Here is a 19,622-nt window from a genome sequence, read left to right as displayed (position 1 = left end):
AACAAATGCCTGGTTCTTCTAAATCAAACGAAAACTGTGAGGAGTGAGGAAATCAGCTTCACATACAAACTGCTAAATATAAATAATCCATATCTTATAATATCTTAAATTGTTTTCACAATTGCTATGTCAAATGATGTAAATCGTTTCTCCAGGAGAATAAGTGCACAAATATACTGCCCTGTGGATTCATTGAAATCAGTGAGATGCTATTTAAACTACTCTGATTAACATGGTTGTGAACAGTGAAATAAGCAGCCTGTGAAAGGCTTTATTAATTCTTGCCAAATTACATGCAAGGTAGTAGGTTTTTATTCATGTTTAAACCAACATTTCCATGAAGTGTAGTGGTTTCCAGATTGATAAGGTTTAAAATTATATTCCAACATTCATTCTAATGCTTTTGAAAAATCTTTCCTTTGGCTCCAAATTCTAAAACATTTGCTTAAAATAATATTCTGTCACAACCTAAGAAAAATGGCATATGCACACTTTTCCACCAAAGAAAATTGCAAATAAAATCAGTTGCTTTCCAGCACAAAATACTTTATTGACAAGCTAAAAATACAAACTTCCTAATCACACTCATATCAGATAAGGTTAAATCCATTAGTCCAGTAATAAAATGTTAAGTGCATAAGTACCAGAAGATATAGGCAGTGGAGATGTTATCATATCATTGGGAGCCCCGTGCCATTGCATGTCTCATCAACCTGCTTCATGGGAAATGTCAGAGTGCTTCTGTAGACACAGCTGCCATCAGCCTGATAATGGATTACTTGGGGGACAGTCTGTTCTCTTTGCAAGTCTCAGTTTGAGTTTGATTATATAGACGAATCACCACCACCTGCACCCCCCTTCCCCCCCCCCCCCCAAAAAAAAAAAAAAGGGAAAAAAAAGGTGATTTTCTTATGTTTAGGTGGAATTTCTTGCATTTCAGTTTGTGTGCATTGCCACATGTCCTCACTGCTGCATGTCCTTTCACTGGCCACCAGCAAGAAGAACATGGCTCCATCTTTTCCACTTCCCTCCCCACTCAGGTGGGGAAGGAATTATACATATTGACAAGATTCTCCAGAGCATTCCCTTCTTTGGACTGAACAGCACTCTTGGACTTGGTCACTGGCCCCAGTGCAGGAGTTTAACCAGCAACACCCATCTGAGTACCCATCAAAGCTTAGTCGCTCACTGCCAGGTCAGTGCACAGCTGGGGCATCCAAGAAAGTTTGTTAACTTTTGAAGCTGCAGTGGCTCTAACACCACACAATAATAGCTCTTATTGAGTAGAGGACAGTGTAGGGGCGAGGGAAGCACAGCTGGTGCGGATATGTGCGCTTTTGCTTTAACAACATAGCATCAAACATGATCCCTAAGTGTTATATTCCTGCCACTCAGCTCATCATACATTTCCTTGCGTGGCAAACAATGTAATATAAAAGAAACTAGACTTCAAGTTGCACTAACATCTATGTTTAGATTAGCATTTCAAGCTTACTTACATTTAGCTATGAAACATGAGCTTTCAGGCCTTTAAAACTCAACTTTTGGAGATCATTTTAAGACTAAAAACAATGTGTTAATGCTTGCAGCAAGTTAGAAGATGTTTGTGTGTATTATTGACCTGAGAGGTAGTGACAGGCTGGGAAATCGAAAAAGGAAAAAAAAAACCAACCACCATAAAATTGTAGCCTAGTTGTGTAGTAACAGTGAATCAAGCTTTACTTGATATATCTTTGTTACAATTTGTAAAAACTTTTAACACCTCAATAGCTATTTTACTTTAACACTTTCCAGCTCTAGATCTTTATTCAAATCATGTTTTAGTTAAAATTCATTGAGCTGAGGTCATTGCTTATTCACAGCAGCAGCTGGAATGGCTGCTGATGTTTCCCCCACTAACCAGCTCCAGCAAACTCATCCTGCTTTTGTGGTAAGGCAGCGAGCTGCAGGCACCTGGAAGCAGTGCTGACACGTACGCAGTCAGGCACCATCTAGAAGCAAAATATCCAGAACAGCATTGCAAAGGCTGACACCCCGTGAAAAATTAGCAAATGAACTGGGGAGAAATGAGCCTACCAAGGAGCTTTCCTTTCTTTGTTCTCTGCAGATTAGAATGTCAACCAAAAAATGAAACAAGGTTGCATTATTTGCCCTCGTAAAATTTCATTTAAAGCACACTTCTGTGATTCTATTTTAGAGAAAAACAGTAGCTGCCCATCAGAAAGAGGATGTGAAACTCCCACATCTGAAAATCACTGCTTCCAGTGGTCACAAGAATGCATGACCTACCAGACAGACAGCTATCCCTTTTGTTCAGCATTTTACCCCTTGTGATATCTGTGACCAGGTTCAGAGGCGCAGATTTTGCACTGGTTCTGTATGGGATTATGTCATTAGAAAAATGGTCTCTCTAATAGCTAATAGTGAGAGCTTAGTTTATACCCTCTTTATTCCCCAAATTTCATGTTGGTTTTGTAGATTTTTTTTTCAAGAGTAACAGAAAAGTCAGCCCAAATAGCAGTAATTGCTCCCAATATTTATGCAGTAAATGTCTGAATCTTTATGTAAACTGTCACGTGAAAGGGAGGAGAGACAGAAATGCAAAGATTTCTATTCTTACTTGTATTAAATAAAAGTTATTATCTGTAAGCGTCCTCGGAGTAATCAAAGCTTTATGAAACCAGCACTGCCTGACGACTCTGGACAGAACACAGACTAGAAAGATTTTTGACTCCCTTATGAGGACAACACTTAAGCCAAGGAGAAATTATTAGCAATAAGCACCTCCAGACAATCAGATCCTTATGTTTCCCAGCACTGCCTACCGACAGGGATAGCACACAGGTTGGAAGGGTTTCTGACCTCTGATATGAGGCCACACTTAAGCCAGGGAGAACTTACAGCTTTATAAGTGTCTCCAGAAAATTAGATCCTAATATACCCAACACTGCCTACCGACAGGGATAGCACACAGGTTGGAAGGGTTTCTAACCTCTGATATGAGACCACACTTAATAGCAAGAAAAGAACTTTCCCTACAACAGCCCCAAAATAACATTTATTAATATAAGTATGTGACAGTTATTGTGGGTTTTGCATTGCCAGTGATAACATTTAGCTGCAAGATTGTATTTAATTGATAATAAAGGACCCCAAAAGAAACCAGCACAAAACACATTTTACAAAGACAAGCATATCAAACTTAAGTTTCAATACAGTAATATATCCCATTTTCACAACAGACAGAAACTAGTAACAAAAACTACTAACTAGAAACAAAGCGACCTAAAACACTTATCTAGACACTCTTTCAATAACATAGGGCAACAAAATAGCTTACACACCACTCTCTCTGCAACACAAAGCAAAAGGAAAGAACAGAGCTGCTTCTTATCAACACACATGTTGCAAAAGAAACCGCACACTGAAAGTAGCAAAGTGTAAAGCAATTTACTATTATTAGTATTATAGTAGCAAAACACAGTTAGTAAAGAAGGTGCTTATAGAGTGAGAATTAAAGTAGCTGTTGGCATAAGATGTAAGATAGAATGTATAAAGGGATAATCTTAAAGTATAAGATATAGAGTATAGAAAGCACATGGCTTTCCAGCACATTGTTCCAGGAGGTGGGAAGAGGCAGGACAAGCTGCCAGCAGTTACCCTTGCAGAGACATGGCATTTTTCTCCTCCTCTCAGAGAGAGTTTAAACTGCACTTCTTTTTATACCTTTTTTTTTAAATTCAGGTGGTTGTGTGACTAAAGTTGGAGTTCTGAGGGGTAATACAGATGCCTGAGGGGGGCTGGCCCCTTGAGCAGTCATAAAAGATATCGCAAAGGAGGGCTGTGTCATTCTTTAACAACACTCCACCCTTTGTTAATCTTATCAGTTTGAAAGCTTTTGTCCTCAGCTGGAAGCATCCCTCCAGGGGGGCTGAGGCATTTCCCTCAACTCATCAAGGCTTAATCAACCCATCACCCCACATAAACATATAGTTAGTTCAGAGTTTATACAATATTTAGGTTATGTTACAGAAGAAAGTGAAGATTTTTGTTTAATTTTTTTTTTAATCTATGATTGTCATTTTACCAGCAGGTGACTAAACTTTTTTTAATTTGACATGCCAGCCTAGTATAAGATAACACACAGGTATTATAATGATCCTAATGGTGCTCTGAACTGAATAGCTTACTTGAAGAGCATGTTAGCTATTTCTCTTAAGAGGAAAGTATTGTTATAAATCCAGCAATTTCTTTGTTTTCATGGTCTTCATATACATGGAAATGTTGTTATTCTATTGATGCAGATGGAAACAGACAGGAAGTACCTTATTTTCTTAAAGTTTCAAGCATTTTATCTGCAAGTCCTCAGTCTCAAAAATACTTCAGGGCTTTATTTTCAGCTTTCTTGTTGACTGCCAGCTTTTTTGGAGGCTTTTCTCTCATATAAAGTAGATAGCTTTTAACTACCTTCAAATCCTAATTGCTAATCACTGTAGTGTATGTGTTTTGGCTATTTTACATTTTGGATGCAGTCTGTGACACTACTTATTATCCTGTTATAGTACTTTCCTTACCATTATAGCTCTGAACAGCTCTTTACTGTCATCTAAGCCCTGTGTACCTTTTGTTCTTTCCAGGCCTCCACTCCTTTCTCACTTACTGTGCCTTTCCCTGAGTCCCCTTAAATATTTATCTTGTCCTGAATTTTTTCTTACCTTCCTCTGTCCAGCTTATTTTCCTTCCTACCTTTTTTTTCTATATTCATAAATCAGAGAAATGAGTTTTTAATAGTTACAGACAACATAGTGACCTGGGATGTGTTATGTTAGGTGGGATTTTTTCAGAATATTATGAAATTTGTTTGTACTTTCTAAAATATGGTTTAAAAAAATAAATTATTAAAATCAGTTTTCAGGTTTTCATGACTAAATGAGGTATGCAAAAAATCTAAAAGCTAGACATAACAAGCAGATACCTGGATGTCCCCCTGAAGGCATCCCATTACACTGCTGTGTTCCCTTCTACCTTGCTTCTGCAGTTGCACTCTATTGATACATCATCCCTTTCAAATGCTTCTTTTTAAGACATACTTCAAACCTTAAAATATGGTGAAGCAGAATTTTCAGTTGATACAAGAGCAGGAAACAAAGAGAAAGGGGAGGGTGCAGTAGGGGCCAATATTTTATTTTTTAATTTTAATTTTTGTAAAGCAGATTTATGCCACCATTTTTATCCAAATATGTAAGAATTTGACTGTTGATGTTTAACACATTGCCAAAACGCTGTCTTTCACTAGCTGTGACACCTATAAATCATTGCATTTGGCAAATAATTTCTATGCTCTGTTCTGCCCAAAATGTTAGTGAGATTCCAGTTCAGCCTCATATCCCTTCTATACAATCATAGGTTTGGGTTGGAAGGGATCTTAAAGGTTATCTTGTTCCAACCCCACTGCAGTGGATAGAGACACCTTCCCATAGACCAGTTTGCTCAGGTCCCCATCCAGCTTGGCCTTGAGCACTTCCACGAATGAGACGTCCACAACTTCTCTGGACAACCTGTTCCAGTGCCTCACCACCCTCATAATAAAGGATGTATTCCTAATATCTAATCTAACACTACCTTCCTTCAGTTTAAAGCATCCCTCCTTGTTCTATCACTACATGCCCTTGTGGAAAGCCCCTTTCCATCTTTCCTGTAGGTCCTCTTTATTTACTGAAAGGCTGTAATAATGATTCCCTGGAGCCGTCTCTTCTGCAGACTGAACAGCCCCAGCTTCTTCAATATGTCTTCATAGCAGAGGTGCTCCAGTCCTCTGATCATTATTTTCTTGGCAAAACATTAAGACATAAGAGAAATATTGGCAAAGTTTTAAGTTACCAAGGAGGTATAAGTAGCAAGATATTCTATTATATTACTGTTGCCAAATTAGAATTAGACATTGTTTTCTGGGAAAAAATAGGACCTCTTGAACTTCAGGAAATGAAAGAAAAATCGCTATCTCTTATGTAAAATGCAGTGAGAATGTTTTTAAATTGAAAACACTTATTCAATAGTCATGAATCTTCTTGTGACTTTTGTTTCCTTTTGCTTTTCCCTCATCACAGTAATTTGTCAGATGCACATCAATAGTTGTGCTTGACAGTCTTATATTTGTATGGTTTTACTGAGCCACAAGTGTGTCTTCCTGGAAGAAACGAAAAGCAGTAATAAACAGAGTTGAAAAACAAGTGGAGCCTGTAGGTTTTTTATCAAACCATTGTTCACATCCACAAAAAATGAATTATGAGAGTGTGTACAAACTGGCCCACATGCTCAGAGGTTATTTCTTGCTCCCTCACATCAAAAATACCTTCATTTTGATGTTGCTAGATTGCAGGATGGGGAATTGATTTGAGAATTTCTCATATACTCACATTTTCTTGAGTAAAGTCCGAATTTCTAAAAAAATACCCCATACAGTTATTAATTGAAGCTTAAGTGTAGTAGCAAAATTAGGTCTTGTGATTGTTTTTAGTTTTTTTAATTTGCTGTCTCTCTCCTTTCAGAATTCCTGTACCCACACATCTGCCAACAGCATTCCCTGTGGTTTCTTCTGATGTGCCTCAGTTGCCTGAACCTGCTGTGCCCTCTCAGATTTCCCCTCAATTGTCATCTGTGTGCCAGGAAAGACTGTGCCATAATGGAGGGACTTGCCATCCTCTCTTTCTGCCTACTGGGGCCACTTCGTTTCAGTGTGACTGCCCACTGCACTTCACTGGTCGATTCTGTGAAAAAGGTAGTTGTGATTATTTTTTTCTGTACTAGCATGAAATGTGAGTTTGGAGGTGAAAAAGGGGAAGAGGGAATGATCATCGTATTTCTCTGCTTTTCATTCCAGTTACTGTTGGTAACTGAGAAGATTCACTGAGGTAATTTGAACAACACTTATTTGCAGTGCAAGATAAGTGATATGTCAGGCACACCCCTAAGAGTGGAAGACTTGAGTTAGGGGAAAAAAATATTGCTTATTTTGCAAGTTGTTTGCACAGTTTTAATGCATGTTTTTCAATGTCTTATTTCTGGGAAAGAAGAAAGTTAACTTATGAATATAAGGAGAAGATTTCTTCAGAAAATTATATATTTTCCATTTCTATGGATTGAGTTTTTTCATCACTGTGCCTGGTCCTTTGTTGAAAAAGGCTTTTTTAACTCTGGAGCTCATTTATACTTCTATTCTACAACTGTTGCTCATAAAGCACAAATCAGTCAAATGAACACATTTTAATTAGAATTTGAATTAAAATAACTCTTTGAACAATTTTGGTTTCTTTGTAGAAAGAACCAAGGCTATAAGACAAATTGATCAATATTTCTGTTTTTCAGTTTAATTGCTTTGCATTACTGCTTTTCAGAATGTTCTTTTTTAAGCCTAATTTTATAGCTGGCTTCAAAAACTGTTTTAGCTTTTAAGGTACCATGGGTTATAAATTGAACTAGATAATTCTCATAGCATTAAAGGGCATTACTGGTGTACAGGAAAAGAACAAAAAAATTGCCTAGATTATGGTTATATAACTGTATCATCCTCCTAATGAAATTCCCATGGTATGAAGTAGAAGAAAAAATGTCTTTGCCAGACTGCCAGTATATCTGAGCTAACAGCACCTTGTATTACTGTCTAAAAATAGGTCATTGTACTCACTAGATGTAAAAAGCAATCACTGGTTGTCAGCTCAAAAAAGAAAAAAAAGATAATTGTCATGTGTTGCTTAGATATCAGAGAATATTTTACCATTCAGCCTTCCTCAAGTCTACAATAAATTAAATCATATATTTTCAAATCGTCAGTGTTAAAATTGAATGTTGTATCTTCTACATTTGGTCTCTAGGCATACTCTCTGCTCTTGGTTTTAATACACTGCAGCTGTGGAAACTGCAACATAAAATAATGGAACCAAACAAAGTGTGTTTCTATCAAACATAAAAGATTTAGTTACCATTCATTGTGTGATTCAATGAAGTATTTTCAATGTTTCAATAAAGTGTTTTATTTATTTGCATACATTTTATGTGCCAAAATTCCCTTCTGTGTTCCAAAGAATGCACTTGGCATCATTTGTATCAGCATCATCTGTAGTGTTTTGGATGTGAGCAGGTTTTTGCTTTTTCCAAGGGTTATTTTAGAAGTAAGCAATGTTAAATTTACACAGGAGTTTGATAAACATCCTGTGGTAATAGGCCATGTCAATGCGTGTTCAAAACCACTCTGTTGGGTGACACCTTATCTGGACTCCACTGGTTCCTTTCCCACTGGTGTCTGATTGCCGCCTTCTCCTGCCCTTCTAGTTGATCTGTCAGTCTCCAAGAGCCTTCTATGGTTTGGTGTTTTTAATGAAAACTTAGATAACCTGTGTTTCTCATATTATCTGGGCTGAGTACTTACTTTCCAGTGCCACAGACTTTGGAGGAAGTACCTCCTGCTTCATTGACTGAAACAGCTATATTTGGGTTGCTCATTCGAAAATTAGCATTCTAAGGACTGCTGAGTTCATATAGTGGGACGAGTTGACTTTCAACTACTTTTCAAGGAAATTTTTCAAGTTTATCTTACCTGTGCAAATGAAGTGGTTCCCTTCTCTTTCTTTATGTGATTGTTTAAAAAAACATGTTTGTAAATATGACTGAATACATGAAGAGAAAATTAAAAGCTGAAGACTATTACACTAAGTTGCAGTAACCAAATCTCTGATGGTTAGGACTGATACACAGATAACCATTTCCTTCAATAAAATCAGAATACAAGCTTTAAAGAAACACTGAAACAAATAGTTCATTTAGAGAATGTAAGCTCAGCTGTATAATCATACCATCCTATTAACAGTTGAATGCCCACTTTCCCTGAGATATCCATTTTGTTTTCTAAAAGGGAAAGGAATGCCATTTGCTTTCCTGAAGCATGTAGGCATGCCTGATGTTGTGATATTAACAGCAATTAGTATTTCTTTCATAGCATGTCGTTTAATAGTTCTGGCACTGGAAGAATAACATTTCTCATCTTTCCTTTTGTGTGGAGAAGACAAATTAAATTCCTCTTTTCACAGAACTCTGCTTTTACCTTCTAGAACCCCACCTTCAACATGAGGAACAGCATCGTCCTTTTTACTAGTTCTAGTGGGACGTGCTAGTCAGCAGTTCACTGGGGCAGGTACACCCCAGAGTATTTGCTGTCACATTGTTTGTTTATATAGGTCAGGATATGACTTCACATGTGCTGTATTTAATAGCTGAAAAGTAACTGCAACATACTTTGATTTTCTTTAATCCTGAAGTTTCAATGTGAGTGATAATTTACTGTACTGAAACCAGAAATTGCCCAACTGAACTATTATTATAAGCCTTTGATATTCAGAGACAAGTTCTTCAAGAAATTGAATGAGAGCTCATAATTACAGGAGATAAGGGCATCTGTAATCATTTTATAATTATTTACCACAGGCCTTGAAATGGAGAAAGTAAATTGTCATGCAGGCAACCTAGAGCCTGTGTTCCGGTTGAGGAAATTATCTCTTGACTCCTTAAAGATAGCTGTGATTTGTTGTAATCATGCTGTAATGTATACCTGTATATTTCAGTAATATATTCTCATTAATCTTCTTTGTGATCTGCCTTGTACCTACTATTAACTAAATTTCATCAAGAAAATATAACATACAGTTAACTGGCATATTAACTGTCAACATGACATAACCACATACAAACCCTGTCTGGATATCTTGGCTTCACTAGAAGGTGTCCATTATTTCATATCTAGGGTAAGATATACTCTGAGCTTCTTAGTAATAACTTTGTTTTTCTTACAGTGTATAAGATCATCTTCTAGAGTGAAAGCAAGTGAATGTCATTATCTCACTTATGTGTTTTAATTTGATAATGTGTTATAAATGCACTATTGCATTGTTATTTTTTTCAATTCAATTGTTTCTTGGCTAACAAACCCCAGCAGTTTGTTATGCCCTTACAAGAAATATGTTCAAGTCATAATTGTCATTATGGATACACTGGGGTGAAGCCAGGTTTTTTTTAAATATGCAGTGTACTTACTCTAAACAATCAGATATCTCTAAAATAACTCTAAATGACAACTTTGAAAAATGGGAGTCTATCTCCATTCTCATGGAAATGGAAAAGTATGCATACAAATCGGCACATTTGCCAAGTTCAAACTGCAGCTATCAGCACTGGTTATTGCTGTAATGGGTTGACCCTGGCTGGATACCACATGCCCACCAAGCCACTCTATCATCCTTCTAAGCTAGACAGATGAGAGACAGTAAGATGGAAAACAACTTGTAGGTAGAGATAAAGTAGTTACTAAAACAAAAGTGAAAGTTTGCATGTGCATAAACAAAGGGAAAAAGGGAAAGGTTTATTCTCTACTTCCCATCAGCAAGGGATGTCTGGCCACGAAGCAGGGCTTCTACACACATAGTAGTTGCTCCAGAAGGCAAACATCATAAACAACAAATGCTCCCTTCCTCCTCCTCCTCTCCTTAGTTTTTATATCTGACCTGATGTCATATGATTAATTTAGGTCAGCTGGTCTAGTTGTGTCCCCTACCAGGATCTTGCCCACCCCCAACCTCTAAACCACTGATGTTTTATCAACACCATTCTTTTCTCTTTTTTTTGTTTTGTTGGTTTTGGTTTTGTTGTTTGTTTTTTTGGTTGTTTGGGTTTTTTACTACGAATAACCAGTTACTTGCAAATGAGAAGTTTGTACAAAGTTTATTTTAAAATGTCTGTATTTAAATTCAGCATAGAGAATCTGCTTCCCATGTAAAATTAATCTTCCTTACTCAGTAGTGAGTGCTGGGTCATACAATAGCAAGGAAGTATTTTGTAGATGGGGAATACAATGAAGGATGGATAGTGTACTCTGTGCTACCCTTTTCCCTTTTCTCTTTCTGTGTAAATAAGCTTTTTGGCCTTAACATGAAATGTATAATTCTTTCTTTACTGGCTAAGCTATTTTATCTGCTTCATTTTGAAATTCTTACATGAGTGGAAAAAATGCAATGCTTCTGCTTTAGCATGAAAGCAGATGGTTGTCTATTACTGTAAAGTTCATAATGATAAGTTTGGAATATCACTGTCTTGCATGTGCAGAGATGCTATGTCCCTGACTGTTAATTATAGCATTAACATTTTAAAGTCTCCAAAATTTTTAGTATTCTGTAAAAGTTTTATAAATTGTTCAATAAAAAGAGTATTTAAATGTCATGTGTTAAAAACAGCAAATCTGTTTAATTTGATATGTTGCCTGTGTATATTCTGTACATTACTTAAAGGTTAACTCCTTTGACAAAACTGCAAAAGCAGCAGTAAAATAGAAGGCTGTTACAGGCATTTGTGTTGGAACAATCACACCTAGAGACTTTGCTACATTTGCTCCTTGGGACACATTTGTTGAATTCCTGGTTTGTTGAGCAATATTTGATAATATCACCCTGAATATTAGATGTTTCTTTTATAGCAGCTTTTCTACACATTGTTCCTAACTCAACATTTCTAACTTGCACCATTGATTAGTATCATTCATCTCAGACAAGTCTGGGGGGTTTTGTCTTTATGTCTGATGTTATATTTGGTTTTGAAAAGAAATGTAGCTGGTCCAATTTCTGTGTTTTCAGACATGTTTAGAACAACCTCACATCTCCAGTAGATCTATATATCTTCTTAATAACATTTATACTGTGTATGTATGATTTAAAACAACTCTGTGATATTTTCTGTCAAAAAGAAGAGTGAGCAAGTGGGAATGATATAAAGAGTTGTGGGTGAGGAAGGACAATTGTGCTTTTGTCTCCACATTCAAGTTTCAGTTTAAGGTGCCCAGAAAGAAAAAGTAGCATGCTGTCACCCCAAAGTGTCTGGTTTTCTAGAGTTCAAGTTTTCTTTCATTCTTTTTTTCCCACTTCAAAATGATTCCCACCTTTTAGGACTTTGTGAGCAGAAAAAAAATAAAGTGTTTAGAGCTATGTATAAACTTCAGTCAATAATTTCATGTTATTAATCTCAGCCAATGCCTAAACCCATGAGATACCTGTTGATGTCCCACACTTTGTATTCACGTATGCAAAACTTCCACATGAACACTGTAGTTTTTTGGCTAGATTTGAAAAAAGTGATTAAGATTTCCCTTCAGACTCTTTTTTTTTACTGGATGACTTTTAAAATTAAGAACACAGTGTGAAATTTTGGCATTTTCTAGCATTAGGCTTTCAAATCTCTATTTCTTTAATGTAGATGGAAGTTTTCTTGTCATAGTAATCTTTAGGAGATTTGTAACAATTTGATAACACCACTTTAGGCAAGAACAGATAACAGAAAATGAAATAATGGTGAGTTTAGAATTTTCAGGAAACAAGGTTTTCTTCCCTTCATTTTCTGCTTGAAAATGCCAGTATGAGAGTTTATTGTTTCTAAAGCTTGCAACCTATTTAGCTGCTAATCTCACAGGTCCTTTGAATCATTTTTCTTTTGAAGGTTGCATTGTTGCATACGTGCCAAATACTTACTTTTTTCTTACTTTACTTCTCCCTTTATGGCATTTTCTGGAAAAAAAACTTCTTTCAGTAACTCCTGAATTGCAGCCATTTGTTTTGTTGGTGCTAATTTGCTGATAATCGAGTCATCTGTGAAAATGTTATGTGTCTCCCTTGGCAGTATGGCCGGGCTTATTTTCTGAGCTTGACTCAGTTGAATTCTTCCACCAGAGATGCCATGTAATAAAGCAAGTGAGGTGTTAAATAATGTTTTTGAGCTTTATTACATAACCCGTAACTAGATACAGAAGACTGTGTTTGTTTTTAGAGCACAGAATAAACAGCAGTTAGTTAGGTCTCTTAGCAATGAAATCATCTATGTTACTGAGTTAGGATAACAGTACATTGCACTGTCTTGACATTTTGATTTCAAGAATGCTGTGATTAAAAACAAGGGGTTTCATTCCTGGATAGAGGGTGTGCAGCTGCTGGTCTGCTCCCATACCACTCTCAGGAGCTTCAGCCAGCTGAGAGAGTGCAGCAAACATCAGGATTTTCTAGAGACCTCACTTAAGTGCCCCCTCCTACAGTGAGAAGGACACTAGCTTACAAGAAGCTTACACTTACAAGAAGTGGTTACAGAGGAAAAATGCCTTTGCTGTTTTCTGGCCTAAACATGACTTTCTGACTCAAGCATGAAAACCCTCTTTATTTCTTATTAGTATTGTCTGACACATTCCTTTTCATGCATCTTCATGGAACATTGGTCCTTGCATTGACTTAAAATCTCAAACTATTATTGTTTAAAGCGGAGAAAAAATGATAATATAGATGTTAGGAAGTCACTGTATTGAGGCTCCTCAAGACTCAAACCTCCCTCTGAGGAAGTCAGCTTTCCTTGTATAATGAAAAAATCCACTTTTTGTTTCCACAACTGTAGTTTCTTTACACTTTTGTAATAACAGTTCTTGGTGATAAAATATGCAAGTAAATATAACAAAAATGCTTTAGCTATCCAGCATTTTAGCTATCCATGAAATTCAGGATTCAAAATGTGAACTTCCTAGTAGCACAATATAATTAGATTTTGCATGGGTGTAGAATGTATCAGCTCTGTGCAGAATGTGTAGAGGTTCAAAAGCTTGAAAGCATGTCATCTCCCTGAGTTTGAGGGCAATAAATGAAAATATTGAATACATCGTCAAACAGAGCAAAGAGTTGAGACATTGCCCAAACAGATTCTCAAATTACTGTCGTATTCCTATTTTCTGTCACATTCATACTTAAGGTGAGAACTTGCATAAATGAAAACAATATTCCTATGTGAATTGTATTTCCCTGTATCAAGAATTTTCCTTGATGGACTCTTTAGCCCTATAGAACATGAAAATAAAACTAGAGTATTATAAATAATTAATAAAAAAACACTTGCTTGTTGGATTCAATAGAAAATATGCAAATGTGGAAAATAAAACCAAGAAAATAAAGGCAAGGATCATATAGGCTTCTGCCAAAATGGAAAACTATAGAGTCATCTGACTTTCAGAGCTGTTTTGTAACACATGACATTATTCCTAATACTATCTTATGGAAATAATCATAGATGAATGGCTGTTTCTTTTTATTCCTGTGTACAATCTCCTTCAGGAACAGCTGTTCAGCAAAACAAAGAATATAAATCAATCAAAGATTTATATGACTACAAAATATGTACAATTTATATGAGTACAAAATATGTACAATGTGGTGAAGTTCAGCCACAAGATTTTAAAGTTTTTTTCAGAGTTTAATAGCAGAAGCCCAGTCCCTGTTGGACACTTGCCCCTTCATATGCGTTTTCTCATATAACACGGAGTATCCTCCTTCTGGGTTTTTTGTTGTTTTGTTGGGGGTTTTTTACAGCACAGTTGCAAAATGAAAAAGGTTTATCATTCTGGGTTTATCTGAGGTTTAAATGATGAAGTTGTTATTTTAATAGTAAAAAAAAGTAAGATGGGAGTATTACTAGTAAATATATTGAATGTCTGGTTAAGAGCATTGTAGAATCATTACACAACCCCCTCTGCTCCTGGAGATTCTTATATAGGAGTTTTACAGGAACTCCTTTTACATTAATTCTGCTCTTGATATAAAAGCATTTTAAATCACTCATAAAAATATTAATGCACAAAAAAGGTGCAGAAAATCAAGGACTTCCATGCATTAAAAAAATTGAGTATGAAGGGACCTTTCATTCATTGCTCTTTGAAATCCAGCATACTGCATAAATTTCTTCCCTTAAAGGTGAATTTAGAGAGACTCATACAGGAATTGGGAATATGAAATTCATTTCTAGATGATCAGAATCAGTCTTCCATTTTTTGACATTTCTGGAGACCAACCTGCATGCAATTGAGAATAAAGGAAAGAATGTCAGCCCAGATTTAAAGCCTGAACATTCCCATGAATAATCCATCTGCTGATGCTTGAGGATCTAAAATTTATCCAGAGATGCTGGGGAGGCAAAAGATTTAAAAGGAACAGTAACAATAAATTTTGTCAAAACTGAATATTTTGATCCAAAATATTGGCCCAAAATGTGTCTGATTCGACTGCTACCCCTGCTGTTCTTTACTTTTGTTGGGTTTATAAACCAACAACCTCATGGGATTTTAGGTATATTAATAAGGTAATGTTTGGTGCCTGCTAGGTTGATAACATTAAAGTAAAGGAGGGGATAACAGGATAAAGAAACTGCTACTGTGTCACTTAACAGCAGGCAGGACAGATTTATGAGGTGTCATGATAGGGTAGCTGAACAATTAAAATATTCTTGAAATATACATCTGGAAAAGTTAAATGAAATGAGCAGTTATAAAGAAAAGTAGTCAACATTATACTCAATTCAGCTGAAGGTCTCTTAAAAGTATAAAGAAAAAATCTTGGGCACAGAGAATGCTAATAAAAACTCAGAATTCTCTGAGGAAGGAAGTTCATGTTTTGTACTCGATATTTGCACAAACACTTTCCGTTTGCTGTGTTTATCATCTTATCTCAGTGCAGAGGAAGACTGCTATTTTGTTGTTGCTAAAATGTGTTTTCAAATGGGACCTTATGATCCCCTCCACCTTTCTACTTTTTCTGTTACCTGCGAAAATACATCGTATGTTGTTGACATTTTCAGAACAGCAACATTCTTCATTCTTTCTTCTGGCTCCAGTAGTGGCACACTGAAATCTTTCTTCATTGTTACTATTTCAGAAGCAGTAGATTAATATTTTGCTATCATATTTCTGTATCTCATTTTTCACATGAAAAACTTGCCAAAAACATATAGAACTTTATGAGTAGTGGTGAAGCTCACTCATAATAATCAATAAGGCTTAGTCACTGTGCACGGCATTAGGATTTTTATAAGTTCTGGCAATATCTTCATTCATCTATGCCATGGGTTTTTTGCTCATAGCTCGGTTATTTTTATTTTCTGCTTTCCAAAGTGCTTCCCTAACAAAAAATATCTTCCACCTGAATATTTGATTCATTAATCCTTAAGAGAAAATATAGTCGATATTTGCCTACTGAAAAAACCCAAAACTGCTGAAGGTATCTATTACAATACTGGGAAATGTCACTAAAAGTAGAGTCTTCGTTATAAACAGAAATGCTTCTTACTGACCCTGCCAATGCTGTTTCTTCTTTTCTTTCTTAATATTATGTTACAGACCACATATTACTGATAGTGTATCCTTATTTATTTTCTGACTTTGTACTCCCAAAAAACAATAGACACAAAACACAAAAGTCACATAGGTATACTATATTTCAACTTCATAATTTTGTATCTTTTCCTGCTATCATTTGTCGATCTGTTAATCTCTCTTTTTTTTTGTTGTAGTGGTTACAGTCCTCTGTGATTTGCCAAATTTCCCATTGCAGTGTGAACAGAAACAAGAAACTGGCCCTTTATCTCCTTTCTTTCAGTTCTAGTATTAAGATAGACAAACTTTTATCATCTCCTTGTATTTGACAATTTCTTTGTCACAGAATCGCATTATAGTTAGGGTTGGAAGGGGCCTCTGGAGGTCATTTAGTCAAACCCCCACTGCCAAAGTAGCTTCACCTAGAGGTCCAGTTGGGTTTTGAATGTCCCCCATAGAGGAGACTTCATGACTTCTTTGGGCACCCTGTTCCAGTGCTCTTTCATTCTCAATGTAAAAAACTTCTTCCTCATGTTGAGGTTGTCTTGGTTTGAGGGGAAAAAAAACCAAAATGTTTACCCACAAGCGGGGGAGGGGGCCTTCTCCACAATAATCACACCACTCTTGATCAAATTTGAGAAAAAAAAAAGGAATTTTAATAGAAGAAGGATAACTGTTCTTAACTGCTATATATAAACAGACTAGTGCAAACCGCTTCCCCAACACCACAAGAGAAAGAAAAAAAACAAAACCAAAACCCAGCAGGTTTTCCTCCAGGAGGAAAAGTTATACTTAAGCAGTGTCAAATGTCACAGTCCGGCTGGCTGCGGAGTGAGTTCCCAGTAGTTCCCAGTCCCTCTCCAGCGAGACAGACAAGTGGTTAGCTCTCAGATGAACTCTGTGTCTCTTGTCCCAGATGAAGGAAAAAGAAAGCTGAAAGTGGGGAACCACCACGTGTCCTGCAAAAGCAGCTGCAAACCTCTCTCTCTCCTGGGTCACTGTCCCAGCCGGGGCGGGCAGGCTGTGACGGTGCAGGCGGTGGTCAGACTGCAACAGAGGCCGGGATCCCAGATGCAGGAACCGGGAGAAACAGCTACGGCGAGGAGAAAAAAACAGCAGCTCAGCCAGAAGCCCCAGCAGTGCCAGCAGAGCCACTTCTCTCCTCGGCAGCCACCGCTCCTGCCTTCCATGGAGCTAAAGAAAAAAAAATGTCCCCAAAAAACAAGAGACAAACCTACCCCCATCCAAGTGATCAGTAGTTAACTGCTTCTTTTGTTAACTGCTGGCATGGGCAGTTAGTGGCAGGGGAGAGAATTTACATAATAATCCCAAACTACAACAGAGGTGAAACTTACTGTGTTTTAGTTTATGGCCATTACTCCCTGTCCTGTCACAGGGCACCACTGAAAAGAGGCTGATGCTCACCTTAGAGATATTTACATACATTAATGAGATCCCCTCTCAGTCTTATCTTCTATGGGACCTGATGGTATTCATCCAAGAATCTTCAAAGAGCTGACTGATGTCACTGCTAAACCTGTCTCAATGATTTTTCAGTGGTCTTGGGAATCCAGAGAGCTCCAAGATGACTGGAAGGCAGCAAATGTTGTCCCAGTTTGCAAGAAGAGCAAGAAGTAGGACTCCAAAAGTTGTAGACCTGTTAGTCTCACTTCCAGTGCCTGGTGAATTTATGGAAATTATTCTGGAAAGTACTGAAAAACACCGGAAAGACAACATAGTCACTGGTCACAGCCAGCACAGCTTCATGAGAGGGAAGTCCTACTTACCAAACCTAGTTTCCTTTTATGAAAAGGTAGCCCTCCTAGTTGATCAAGGAAAGCCAGTTGATGTATTTTTTTTTTTATTTCAGTGAAGCTTTCAATACTGTCTCTCACAGTATCCTTCTGGACAAAATTTCCAGCACACAGCTGGATAAACACATCATGTGTTCGGTGAGCAATTGGCTCATGGGTGGAGCACAGACAGTAATACAGCTTTTGACTCTGTCAATGGCAGGGAGACCCTGCAGAGAGACCTCAACAAATTAGAGGACTGGACAATCATCAACCATATGAAGTTCAACAAGGCAAAGTGCTGGATTCTACATCTGGATTAGGGCAACCTTGGTTGAATGTACAACCCTGGATGGATGTCTGCAGTGCCCTGGCAGTCAGGAGGGCAACCTGTGTCCTGGGGGGCATCAGGCACAGCATCACCAGCCAGGCAAGGAAGGGGATTGTCCCATTCTGCTCTGCACTGGGGTAGCCTCACCTTCAATATTGTGTGCAGTTTTGGGCACCACAATATAAGAAAGAGATTAAGTTCTTAGAGAGTGTCCAAAGGAAGGCAACAAAGATGGTGAAGGGCCTTGAGGGGAAGCCGAATGAGGCACCACTGAGATCACTTGGTCTGTTCAGCCTGGAGAAGAGAAGACTGAGGGAAGACCTCATTACCCTTGTGAGGGGAAGATGTGGGGCAGGGACTGATCTCTTCTCTGTGGTGACCAGTGACAGAACCCCAGCAAATGGCCTGAAGTTGTGTCAGAGAAGGTTTAGTTTGGATATTAGAAAAAGTTTCTTCCTTCAGAGGGTGGTTGGACACTGGAACAAGCTGCCCAGGTAAGGGGTCACACCACCAAGCCTGCCAGCACTGGAACAAGCTGCCCAGGTAAGGGGTCACACCACCAAGCCTGCCAGAGTTCAAGAAGCCTTTGGACAGTACTCTCAGGCACATAGTGTGTCTCTTGAGTATGGGCCTGTGCAGGGCTAAGTGATGTACTCAATGATCCTTCTGGGTCCCTTGCAACTCAGTATATTCTGTGGTTCTCTAGACTTCACTGGCCAATCTCCCACAGTCTGTCCTCATGACAGAGATGCTCCAGACTCCTAATCATCTTTGTGGCCCTCTACTGGACCCTCTCCAGTAGCTTCTTTTCTAGAAGCCCTGACCTGGACACACTACTCCAAGTGTGGCCTCGCTAGGACCAACTTACTCTTACATCTGTATACCCTTCCACTCAGGTGGAAATCTTCCTCACACCTGCCCACAGTTATAAACTTGCACACTCTTTTTGTGGTCCAGCTATATGGAACACATTTCTGATTTTCAGTTCAGAGTAGCTTAATGTAAAGTTAACTTTACAGTTGCAGCAAAGCATATGCAAATTATGTTGTGTGTCAGCTACCACACCACTCTGTGAGGTAGTATGAGCCATGCAGCACCCACCTTGTTTGAGCTAACCTGCTCATTTCCATGAGTCAGCAGGAGATACATTCTGTGGTAAAGGTGTTCACAGTAGGTGTGGATACAGATGCTTGTACTGGTCCCTGTGGTACAAAGGTCAAGTCAGTAGAACTGTTGTGTACAACACCATAGGGCATGTAGGTGAGACAAAAACTGAAAATGAGATTCTTTACTA

At 37.8% G+C, this 19,622-nt stretch overlaps 1 protein-coding gene across 1 annotated transcript in view; it reads left to right on the top strand.

Annotated features, from left to right (window-relative positions):
- EYS (eyes shut homolog) overlaps positions 1-19,622 on the top strand; it is a 782,127-nt gene that overhangs the window by 563,781 nt on the left and 198,724 nt on the right. Inside the window, exon 36 of the mRNA XM_071548512.1 lies at positions 6,549-6,778. Within this exon, the coding sequence (XP_071404613.1) occupies positions 6,549-6,778 (230 nt within the window). The remainder of the gene's footprint in view (positions 1-6,548; positions 6,779-19,622) is intronic.

This window comes from Pithys albifrons, chromosome 2 (genome assembly GCF_047495875.1).
Source record: "Pithys albifrons albifrons isolate INPA30051 chromosome 2, PitAlb_v1, whole genome shotgun sequence".
Classification (NCBI taxonomy): domain Eukaryota; kingdom Metazoa; phylum Chordata; class Aves; order Passeriformes; family Thamnophilidae; genus Pithys; species Pithys albifrons.
Note: the sequence above shows the minus strand (reverse complement) of the source record. Positions and strands in the feature narration are given on the sequence as shown.